The sequence below is a fragment of the Diabrotica virgifera genome, chromosome 9 (genome assembly GCF_917563875.1).
Source record: "Diabrotica virgifera virgifera chromosome 9, PGI_DIABVI_V3a".
Taxonomy (NCBI): domain Eukaryota; kingdom Metazoa; phylum Arthropoda; class Insecta; order Coleoptera; family Chrysomelidae; genus Diabrotica; species Diabrotica virgifera.
The window spans coordinates 126,901,687-126,914,958 of NC_065451.1; the positions used below are offsets into that span (position 1 = coordinate 126,901,687).

General features: G+C 32.8%; 1 protein-coding gene across 1 annotated transcript; it reads right to left on the reverse strand.

Moving 5' to 3' along the window:
- Positions 1–9,566: 9,566 nt before the first annotated feature.
- LOC126891335 (uncharacterized) lies at positions 9,567–12,938 on the reverse strand. Its single transcript, XM_050660512.1, has one exon. The coding sequence runs from the start codon at positions 12,936–12,938 to the stop codon at positions 9,567–9,569; it is 3,372 nt and encodes a 1,123-aa protein (XP_050516469.1).
- Positions 12,939–13,272: the final 334 nt, after the last annotated feature.

A 13,272-nucleotide genomic window follows, 5' to 3' on the forward strand; every position in this document is an offset into this window, starting at 1 on the left:
ATGGTATGGCGCTCGAGTTAATTCATAGATACCCAGAGCTACTCTATGATCAAATTTAATGAAAATGTTCGTATTCACTACATTGAATCAACTTGTTCCTGCAGAACAAGGTACTGGGAGTTTGTGGCTGCTGACAGAGTAAGATTTCAAAGTAGAATAAAAGAACTTGCTAAAATTATTAATCCTGTATTAGATGTAAGCCATAGAAATAAATATTTATATAAAAATTGAATATATTAATTTACCACACCCCTTCCACTACAGAAATAAATTATTTTATATGTAGGAGCACATCTTTTAAAAACTAATAGTCACCATGTGTCTAGAAGACGAGTCAGACAAACTGAATAGTTTTTATGGAAGGTTATCCACATTTAAAAACTGGAGGGGGTTGGTTCCTTCGATTGAGTTAGCAGCATATGGATTTTACTATCTACAAAAAGAAGATATTGTAAGGTGCTTTTGGTGTCATGTAGAAATTTATCATTGGTTGTCTACTGATGATGTGTATAAAGAACACATCAAATTTAGTCCAAACTGTAGTTTTGCACAAATAATTCACTCCAAATTTCCGAAATACCAGATCACTAAAGAAATCCAAACCGAAAACAATCAACCAAATGGAAAAATTAATTTATATGTAAATGTGCTTTTTAGTGTGGTACATTTTGTGTTTTTGCTATTAAGTATCTACGTAAGTAGAAAAATATGATCCAATATGTAGATATAAACAAAAACTGTGTGTATGTTGAATTATTTACGCAAGTGAAATAAAAATATTTTTTTTGTAAAAAAGTTTTTTATTTTAATATTATAATACATTATTTTTATTAATCCATGAATTATGAGTAGAATCCATCCCTAACCATTTCACAAACACCTTGTTACCCTTTCTTTTCAATACCTTCTCGACTAAGTAGACATCAGGATGCTGGGTTTTCATTAATTCTTCGCTGTAAAACGCCCCTTGAATTTCTTCTTTGCGTGAATCTTCTAGTAAGTAAGTCACTGGATTTGTCTGCTTGACTTTTCTTATTTTAAAAATCTCATTTGTCCAGTTGGGTAAATAACCCTTAGTAAACAAATTTCTATATCTCGAAATTCGGACGTAATCACCAACTTTGTATTTATTTTTTCGAGGGTCAATGATTTTAAGGTAAGTATATGCTGTTATATTCCTGGCATTCTTTTCATTAACTTTGCTAGGAATGGCACCTGTGGTTGAATGTTTAGTATTATTGTACTTTTTAACTATATCAGGAAGATTATTCACCCATTTGTAAGTACCTTGCAAGCTAAACTGCCTCCACAACATTGATTTTATTGTTCTGATGACTCTCTCAGCAATAGAGGCTTTTAAAGTCGAGAATGTGCTGTAGTGGTTAATACCACGTGACTTCAAGAGCTCATGAAACTGAGAATTGTAAAACTCTTTACCCAAATCTGTTTGAAGGTTTTTTGGTGTTTTCTTCATTTGATTTAAAAAATTTTCCATGGCTTTAGTAATTTCAGTCCCTGTTTTTCTTTTAACCGGTTCCGCCCATACAAATTTACTAAACGCATTAATTACAACGAGAATATATTGGTATCCACTATTTACTTTGGCATAAGGAATCATTATAGCTAAATCTGCTTGAATCAGATCGTTTAATCCTGTGATGATTACATGTCTCCGTCTAAAATTTTTTTTTGCCGGTTTATGCAGTTCGTGTACGACTTGTGATTTAATGTTTGACATCTTTTTCTAAAGTACAACGAAGAGTAATATAAACTACAAAAGTAGAATCTTTATCTAGTTTAAAAGAAATTGTATCACCTTTAAAAATTTTTACTCCTGGTAATTGCTCATATTTATACTCTGTATTAACTGATTTAGAGGTTATCATTACATTTCCACTTGAAACATTAATTTGCACTTGATCAACAATGCCACTTAGTGTAAATTGGTATGAAAATAAACCACTTTCTAACATATAATATTGTTTGTTCAATTTTGTTTCTTTCGTTCCTTTGAAAGTTAACACACATTTACTATAGAAAGAAGAAGGATCACACACAAAATATAATGGTGATGGAGATAAATCAGAAGTTTGATAACTTTTTAAAAAATGACTTCCAAATCTATTCATAGGCATTACTGTATTATACCACCTTCTCGAAGTTCCTCAATTATAGATATAATTTCATTCACCACTCCGTCGTTTCCTGCAGCCAGTGATGCTAGGAGCAGTTGTAATCTTTCTATTAGTTCATTAAAATCATCAAAGTATTTATACTCTAATTGTTTGCCACTATATTTTTTGTAAAGTGCACCGCCTTTTTTATTCAATAATTCTTTAGCTAGGTTTCGTGTTATTATTCCTGATATATTTCCAGGAAGCGAATTTAAACGAGTTCTAGGTGGTTGAGGTCTAGTCTCCAAAGCTGGTTTAATAATAAAATTATATTTATCCTTTATTTTTGACGGAATACTTTTTGTAGGTAATGCAGGATTATTGTTTCTATGTATCGCATTTGTTCTACGTAATATATCAATATACTCATTAACATCTTCTTTTTTAAACGATACGGGATTAGCTTTAAATAAAAGCTCGTATAAACCAGGTGTTCCGCGATATGTAACGTCGTTGATAGTTAAGTCAGGTCCTTCAAAAGTAATTTGAGAATCTCCAATAGAAAATTTTTCAGTTTCAAGGTCGTGGTAAATTCCCAGGTCGTGGTCGAAATTACCTTCAGTGTCTTCAATGTTAGCTTTAATATAATTCTTTGGCAAGGGTGAAGTATAATTATCATAAAATTTTTTCATTACAGCTGGATTATTGATCATCTCATTAAATTCTCTAAGTGTATCCTCAAAATACCGATTAATATCCTCATCCGTGGTATTTGCTTGTCCTTCCGACACAAAAGTTTCTTCTGGTTGTATTGTTACTTCCCTCGGAATAATAGATTCATTTCCAAAATTAGTAGGTGTTTTCGATTGTTCATAAGTTACACTCTTATTTGGAGATGAATTTTCAAAAAATACACTCTTATTTGGAGATGAAAATGCTAAACGATAATTAGATTTTCGTATTTTATAGTCCTTTGGTGTGAGTGGTTCGTATTTAATATTTGGTTCTTGTTTAATAGATGGAACAGTATCGAGTTTGTGTAAAAGTTCATTAAGTGGTTGAGTAATTGGCTTATAGTTTTTTTCTAATGTAGACTGAGTTTGAGCTATATCCCTTTTTAAACTGCGATACTTTTTCTTTAATGCTTGTCGCGATAACAGCAGTTTTCGTGCAACTTTGGGATCCATTATGTATTCTAAACCACTTCTTTACAGCCTTATATACTTATCGAACCCACACCGATATCGCCCATTAGATTTGGGGGAGTCTTTATCAATGACAAGAAATCCATGTTTATCTTTCCAGCAGAATGAGCACAAATCCTTAAATTGTTGAAAAGTCATATCAATATTTACATGATCATCAAAGATATGTTTTAAATTCGTAAAGTCTTGGTGAAAAACTACAAGTAAATTAGAATTATCTCTAATTAATTGTTTTGGAATTGCACTGTAAGTTTGACACAGATAAAAACAATCCAAGTGTTTATGTCTTCCGTAACAATAATAATTTTGTATAATTTTTTGATCACATGATGGAATATCGTCAAAAATAACTACTGAATTTTCTTTAATATCATCAGGAGGTGGTACATTAATGGAATCATTATATTCTTTATACCCAATTTCGTGTATAGGCTCAATCAAGTTTCGCAAGTATATATACTTTGGTTGGTACAAAGATTTGGAATATAAATAAATATTTTCAAATCTAAGACCATTTGGATGTTCAATTAAAGACAATAATACGTTAGTCTTGCCACACCCACTTGGTCCAACAATTAGAACCCTTTTGAGCCCATTGAAAAGATAACTATGTTCTAGTTGAAGCTCTTTGGTAATATCATCGTGGTTCGTAATGGGAAGAGAGAGTTGTTGTGGTTCAATCTTCATTGCGAAAATGAGTTTAAAACTTTGGGTATATATAGCCCAACACCTATATATATAAGAGGCAGACCATGAAAAAAAAGTTTCAACGAACTACTAAAAGAAAAGGACGTGGGTTATTAAACTCACTCATTAACAAGCTCCCTCTAGAACTACATCTTCCCGGATATTCATATTGTGGACCAGGAACTCGTTTACAACAGAGATTAGAACGGGGGGATAAGGGAATCAATAAACTAGACGAGGCTTGTAAACAACACGATATTGAATACTCTAAACATAGTGATATATCAACCAGACACGAAGCGGATAAAATCTTAGAAAACAAAGCGTGGAATATTGTGAAATCAAAAGACACCCCGTTTGGACAAAAAGCAGCCGCCTGGTTTATAACAACAGCTATGAAAGGAAAACGTAAGTTGGGAATGGGTCTTAAACGCAAAAAAGGCGGTTCTCTTCGGAAAAGGATAAATAAAAAAAAACGAATAATTAAAACACCTAAAAAGGGAGGATTTCTACCATTACTTTTACCTTTATTAAGCGCACTCGGAGCCGTTGGAGGAATGGGTGCAGGAATTTACAAGGCCATCGGTGATGCGAAAGCTAATCGAATGAATCTTGAAGAACAAAAACGCCATAATTTAGCCATGGAACAAAAAGGCAAAGGATTGTATTTAAGACCGTATAAAGGGTATGGATTATACTTAAAACCGTATTCAAAAAACTAAACCTTCCTCATCACGCTTTAACAAATACAGATATAATAAAGTATGGTAAAACATTGCCATATTTTAGAGGTGTATTTATGAGAGACATGCTACCTAAAAATATTCATAAAAACGAGTGTGGTGTTATAAATTTAGATTCAAAACGTGGTGAGGGTACACACTGGGTAGCCTATGCAAAATCTAAATCCCATATAATTTACTTTGATTCGTATGGGGATTTGCCTCCACCACAAAATGTAATCAAATATTTTTTAAGTAATGGTGATGTACAAATATATTACAACTATGATAAAATCCAAAACGATTCATACAAGTGCGGTCATTACTCATTAGATTTTCTATTCAACTACTATAAATAGCAAATAATGTTAATTACCTGCGTAAAATGTCTTTAAACTTTACGCTTACTGGAAGCTCTTCAAATCTGAGCTATAATTTTAATCCTCCAATTTACCTCGACGATGAATTTGATTATGAAATTGGTCTAACCAGTTTCTATAGTTTTAATACTATTCCAAATGTTGATGAAAGCAATAACCTTTTTCTCTGGCATTTTAAAAATTTTACCCATAGCTACAAGTTACCTGAGGGGGCCTATGAGTTGGATGATATTACGAAGCTTATTCAAGAAAATATGAAAAAGATTGATAATGATGCGACTTTAGAAATTACTCCACAATTATCAACTTCAAAAGTTGTTATTAAGAGTAACCGAGAAATTTCTTTTCACTCCGTAAATTCCATTGGACTATTATTTGGTTTTAAATCACGACAACTAGCTCCAAACCAAACACATGTTTCAGATAAACCCGTGGAAATATGGGGGGCAAACACCCTGTGTGTTGATTGTAACATTGCTTCGGGATGCTATTTAAATGGGAATCCAGTTCATATCATCCATCAGTTCTTTCCGACAGTACCGATTGGGTATAAAATAGTGGATGCTCCTCAAAATATTTTGTATTATCCAGTTGGTATCAAGACAATCACCAACCTTACAGTAAAGATTATTAACCAAGCAGGTAAACTTATTAACTTTGGGGGAGAAGAAGTAACAGTAAATTTACATCTTAGAAAACGTATATAAATAATGGTTTTAGTTTTTTCCCACATACCAAAAACATATATAAAGAAATCACCTTCTAAAATAGTAACACCATCTATAAAAAAAACATATAAACGGAGATCACCTTCTAAAAAACCATCTATACCAAAAACATATAAAAGGAGATTACCTTCCAAAACAATAACATCATCAAATCGCCACTTTCTGCAATCGTTGGGACTTAAAGTCTTAATATAATGGAAATTCTACATGTTACTGGTCAACCTTTCAATGACAACACTATTGAAGAGTATCAATTTCACACATATCAACCATACATCCCTGGAAAGTTAGGTTATAATGATGAAATACGTATTCCAATTCAAGATTTAGATGCATACACATATCCGGCAAATAGTTATCTCTATATCGAAGGTCAACTTCTTACCCACGATAATAAAGTCCCAACAAAACTAAAATTTATTAATAATGCTATAGCTTACTTGTTTCGTGAAATACGTTTTGAATTAAATGGGGTAGTAATTGATTCAGTACGTGATGTAGGCTTAGTATCAAGTATTAAAAACTACCTTAGTCTTAACGAAAACCAAAGCCTGCAATTGGAAAACTCGGGATGGTTTCCAAAAAGAGGTAGACTGGAAACTAATAATGAAGTCCCCAAAGACAGTGTGTTGGTGGATTCAAATGGAAACTTTAACGTATGTATACCTCTACGACTGCTATCAGGTTTCTTCGAAGATTTTACGAGAATCATAATGAATTTAAAAATGGAATTAATACTTATTAGATCAAATGACGATATTGATGCTGTAGTAAGCGAAGATGAAAGCGAACGACCGAAGATTGATATTAATAAATTATATTGGGAGGTTCCACATGTAACACCAAGTATACAAGAACAGTTACGGCTTAATAAGATTTCACATACAAATCAAGAACTTCCTATTAAATTTCGCTCATGGCAAATGATTGAATATCCTGCTCTAAACAACTCTACCCGCCATACATGGTCTGTGCGCACTAGTACGAAAATAGAAACACCTCGTCACATCATTGTTGCTTTCCAAAATAACAGAAAATCGAAATTAACAAAAGATATGAGTAAATTTGATCATTGCAATTTAAAAAATATTAAAGTGTTTTTAAATTCTGAAAGATATCCTTATAATGACCTACAAATAGATTTTAAAACAAATAGATTTGCGAAACTTTATGAAATGTTTGCTAATTTTCAAGAAAGTTATTATCACATGGTGCTGAATCAACCTATATTTAATCCACATGACTTTAAAATGATTGCCCCGCTTATACATATTGACTGCTCTCGTCAAAAAGAAATCATTCAATCGGGGTCTGTTGTGTTACGTATAGAATTTGAGACAGATGACCCAACAACCTCTGATATCTCTGCTTATTGTCTGATATTACACGAAAAAGAATTTACGTATAATCCCTTAACTAAAATAGTAAAACAATTATAAAACTAAATATTTATATTATGCTGGACAAGTTAAGGTATATGTACATAATGAAGTCATGAGGCTATGACATTATATGGGGAACCCTCTCATGCGCATGAGTCAAATTAGGTTTATAAATATAGGTTAGACACCATACAAAGACAGACTTTAACATGCACCTAATAATAGATGTACAAGGTTTTAATACCGAGAAAAATAAATTTATCGCAAAAGAGTTGGCCACTTATGATGGTCAAAAAATTAGTCATCATTTCTTCAAACCACCATATCCAATGAGGTTGCTGAATCCAGAGTTTCATAAACAAGCTGTATGGTTAATGAATAATGATCATGGTCTTAACTGGGATAATGGATTTACCCCGGTACATCAAGTTCATAATATTATCCAATGCTTGACAAGTAATGTCGATATCGTCTATGTTAAAGGAAGAGAAAAGTCTCAGTATATAAAAAAGTATAGTTTAGCTCCAGTTGTGGAATTTGATGAACAACCAGGTTTGGAAAAAATGGAGCCTAAATGTCCTTACCATATCAATAATAATAGTGTATGTGCGTTATCTAACGTATTTTATTTGTATGATACTTTTATGATGCAATAAAGATTTTTTTACATTTTTGTTTTATTAATAAAAAAACCTTAATAAAAAATAGTACTTTATTTAACCGCTATAATTGTTATATAAATTTTCAAGTGCAAATCTGCATAAACGGCAACTGGATTGAGCAGGAGCAGTACCTTCCTCTGTTCTCCATTCGGGACGATTGAAATGAACAAAACACGGAAGTCGAGTTCGAATTTCAAAATCTTGCACAAATTTCTGGGGTAGGAGATGCCAAGACTGAAGTAGTTCATATGGATCTACAGATTTTCTAATGTATGGTATGGTAAAGTTTTGTAGTTCTGCTTCTGTAAACAGGTATAAAGGTTTTTGCGGGTGTTGATTCATCACAATTCTTTTCTGGCAACATTCCATTATTGTTAAAACGATTAATGTTTTTAAACACCAAATCTATCCACTTTTGCTCCTCGATTGCAGAAACAAAAAATAGTCTATTTTCTTCTTCAGGAGGATAAACTCTTCCACTACGCAAACGCATCACTTATACTAAGTCGTGAAAAGTTTTTAAACATATATTCCTTATCTTTATATTTTCTTATTAACTGGTTAATACTCTTCTCTAACTGTTTAATATTTCTTGTTTTTTCATAAACTAAAATATCACGTTTTATTCTGTTAATACCTTTACTAAATTGTTCAACACGTTCACGAAGCCTTCTTGAGCACATACTGTTTACATTATCGATGTTTCTGTAGTCTTATATCCTCCCTTCTCTCATTGACACCAGTTGCAGATGTGTGGGTCACTATCCCCACTCCTAGATTGTACCAGACACGCGAGACTTTATTGGCTTGCGTGACTCATTCCCTTTGAAACTTGTTAAGCTAAATCATAAACCAGATCGTTGTAAGCCACGTGAAACCACGCGTTGTGTTCAAATATGTCACACAAATATGCGGATAATTTTGACGATCTATTTAACTATAGTGGTGACGAGTGGGAAACGAGACTCCCCTTTTATTGTGTACGACAAAAGCTTTGTCTTATTTGTCGTAAAATGTGTGGAACTAAACTTATTCCAAGAAGCTTAATATTTAAAGGGTGGAAATTGGTGTTTGAATTTTGTGGATTTTGTAGTGAGACTAGACCTATGGGGTTATCCCATCGAAGCGTAGGTTATCGTGATGGGCTAATGGAATCTCCACCATATACTTGTGACTCCCCACGCCCAAAGTTAGATTTACTATAAATAGATGCTAAAATCTTGGTAGAGATTATTAAGATGGTATCATTAGACTTTATTGTTTTACAAGCAATTCTGCGAAATCTGCTTTTAATTCAGCAACCCATCAATGTTAGAGAAGTTTTTGTGTGCTTTGACAGTAATGGTACACTAAATGAAACATGGCCTGAGACATGGTCAAGAATGAAATCATATCCGGGAAACAATTTTTTACCAACTTTACAAGCTGAAATACCATTAAATAGCACTAAATATAAATTGCGTTTTAGACATATGAGTGGTAGAAGCAGTGACTCCAAATGGCTAGAACTTTATAATGAGAGACCTAGAAAGGATACAGTCATATCTCCAATATTTTATTATATAGCTTTATGTTCGACTTTTTCAATAATTATGGTATTAATAGAATTGTGTAAGGTTTTAAATAAAAAAATATGTTGATATACATGTGTTTTATTAATACATAAAAATATACAATTTACAAGTTCTACAAGTATGAATCATATTGAAAAGAATCGACTTGAAACAATTCTTCAAGAGGAATCTTTTCTAAATCGACCAATTCCGGGGTGTGTAGCAGCTCAGTCCCAAACCTAATCAGATCATCTATAGTACCATTATGTGGACTAATTAAAAAATGCCCCCACGCAAGAGTTTTTACGTCACCGTTTATTACACAGCGTTTGTCATCCTTAGAAGATAGTGCCACTTTATTCCTAAGTTCCGTATATATGGTATGTAAATTAGACACGAATACATACATTTTTCTAAAGATTACACCACCTTTTTTCACTAATAGTACATAATCACTCTTTTGCAACTGTGTTTTGGTTACGTGTTTTGAAATTCCTTTTGCTTTTTTTATTATTGTATTTGCTTCTATGCAATAAGCTTTAGCACCTGTACCATAGAAACATTTAATGGGTACAGATGCAAATTCATCTTTCATTTTTCCTAGTATTGATGGTGTTTTCGGTATCCTGTGAATATTATCAGTTGGATAGTTGGAGGTGTCGAAATGTTCTAAATTTCTCTTCATATCCTCATAGAAATTTGGGGTAAATATCTCCATAATCAGGGAGTCTGTGTCTGTGTATAACAAGTTTGCGGCTTCACCATATTTCTTTTTGATATGTCCATAATAAAAATCATATATCACTGTTTTTGATAAATCTAAAATTGTGAAACCAACATAGAGAGGCTTGTCATAAACTATTTTGGTTTTACCCAAATGGATTGCCGCCAAATTCTCATTAAACACGGAACAAGACTTGAATTCTGGTTTAGAGATAAGTACCCTGGCTCCCAACGAATTTGTTTTTGTTTCCCAGCGGGTGCACAGGCGGATATCTCTTCTTTTTTCAACGTTCTCTAGGGTTTTACCGAATATCGCATTAACCAGAAGCTTAAAAAGATCCCGTTCAAACTCGTTTTTGGCCTTGTTTCTAAGTGATGTGTTTAGGTCAATATATTTTTTTAACCATGCTGATTGCGAAAACTCTAGTATACGATGAATCCTTTTTAGTACCAGACCATACCTAAGACACTGCTTAAGATTGCGATAATGGATAATGTATTTAGTTTTATTGTTGAAATTTGGGATAAGTTTAGGACATTTGCTTCCTGGAGGTACCATGCTCTCGGGGCAGAATGGTAAATCATTATGTAAAGAATGTAAATGAGCTGGATATTCCAAATCCACTTCCAACACATACCCTTTATCCGCATCATCCTCCACCGAAAAACAGTTGAAATTTTCAACATCGGTTACCCATTTAAAATTTCCATATGGAAGATATTGACACATGGCTGCGCCATATAAATTTGTGGCATCTAGATACATGATGTAAGACTTGGGTTGTTGTGGATCATAGTTGGGTACATATTGATTATTTGCCACGGCTTCTCGTTTGCTACATTGTGCCACACCTCCTCTTACTCCTTTCTTTAAAAAGTGTACCATGTCCACATCTGTAAGAAGCTCTAGTTCAATTTCGGTATATCTTAACATAGCATCCCAACTTAATGCAGGAGCAGTTATGTAGTGACAAGGATCCAAATTGTATTCTTTGTGACATATTTTTCTAAAATTTTCAAACACATCAGCCAATAATAACACATCTGATACTAAGTACACCATAGCATAGTCACTCATAGATTTACAATCAAATGTGTTCCATACATCAATTGCTCTTGCATAATCTTCATCAGAAATGTGTTTATTAGTTAGATTATTGTAGAAATTTTCTTTAGGTGGTAGTGTTTTTTCTTTAAGTCTATCAAATCCATCCATATATGAATAAGGAAAGACACCCTTGTGTCTCACAAGTTCAAAGTGTTTAGTATTTGGAAAATACTTTCTAATTTCTGTACACTGCTCCGAATTTAAGGTTGTGCTCAGAATATCCAATGATTTTGCCAAAAATCTGTATGAATCAACAAATTTTAGAGTTATGTATTTATCTAGGCCATTTTTCGACTCTTCTACCAGAATTCTTTTAGAAATTGTGATATATTTTTCTTTCGTCTGTGCAATTACTGAAACTTTTTCACCAGTTGTTGAAAGCTCTTTAATAAAAAGATGACAATCATAATTACTCATGTTGTGAAAGAACACGGGTATTGTATTTGAGAGTTTGTTATTTATATTACAGGAGTTATGGCTGGGTCCAAGATATAATGAATTGAGATGGTGATGATCTTTCACCTTACGATTGAAAGGATTAAATGGCTTTCCACACAAGTAACACTCGGTAGCAGTCTCATGTTTTTCAATTTCTTCTTTTGTTAACGGCGACATTGGTTTAATATGTTTAAGGTGATTGTTATATAGTTCATGCACTAAATCATCCAATTTCTGTATAAACACTTTGGGAGCATCCTGTCCTTCATATTTTATTAGTTTAGAAAGTGAATCATCATAGTTGCATTTAAGGTAAAATGCAAACGAATATGCTTGGTGTTCAGCAGTTTTAACGGAATATGAATTTCCATTGAAAGGTTCAGCATGGTCTATGGGTTTTAGCAAACTTTCAAAATCAGCATAGATCACAAATGGCACAGGTAACATTTTTTGGATATTTATAAATTTTAGTATATTTTCTGGCACCATTTCACCAAACTTATTGATTTTAGGTTTAGTTGTGGGAAGTTCTGTGTAAATATGAGAACAGTCGTTATTTTGGTGATTATCGAGCTTTTCTTCGCAAACAAAGAATTGTAGACATCCATCACATAAGTATACTTTGTGATGGTCTTTTGTTTTTTGACTTCTTACAAGTCTCGACATATCTAGAATCAGACAATAATGACTTTGTTTATCATTTGTTATAAGCAAAAGGTTCACGTGAGTGGCATGGCGATTACTTGTAAAATGCAATGGTCCAACTATTTCATATTGCCTTTTATTATTTACGAAGTTGGATTCTAGCCCATAAACATTTACTGAAATATTATTGAGGGTCTCAAACTTTTTAATGTCTTTTAGTTTCATCGGAAAGTCAATTCCTTCAAAATTCAACAAAGTATCATATGGTGGATATGATTCTGGTTTGGTTGGGTTGCCACTAGCAGGAAAAATAGCTGCAATAATACTCCATGCAAAACACTTATTATCTTTGTTTTCGATATTTAAAATAGCGTGTTTTCGTACTATAGGTATTGGGAGACGAATATATGTTGATGCGGAAATACTACTATATTTGTTTATGTTAACATCTAAAAACATTATTTCCTGCAATACCCAATTTGAATCTTTCTCTTGAAATTCTGATGCTTGCGTCATCAGTTCTTCCTTAAAATCATCAAATACTTCATCCAGTTCAGTGCTGATAGTTATAATTTTATTACATGTGTTCATGGACTTGATATCTGATAGGTTAGTGTCAGGTTTTAGATAAATACCAAATATTTCAAAATTTACCTTTATGCTATTGTGCTGATGTAAATATTCACTCAAAATGTTCAAAACTTTGGGTTTAACATCGTTTAAAAATCCATGATAATCCAGTTTTTTATCACTACTAAAACGATAAGATGCGATTCTGTTTTTAAACGCGTGTGACAATTTCGAAACAGTCCATCAATCACTTCCACTCCAAGTGGTCTTAATCTTTTTTTGGGAATATAATAATCCCCATTCTTATCACTATCCACATTTCCGTATTTGCATGTTTTTATATGTCGCGATAGGC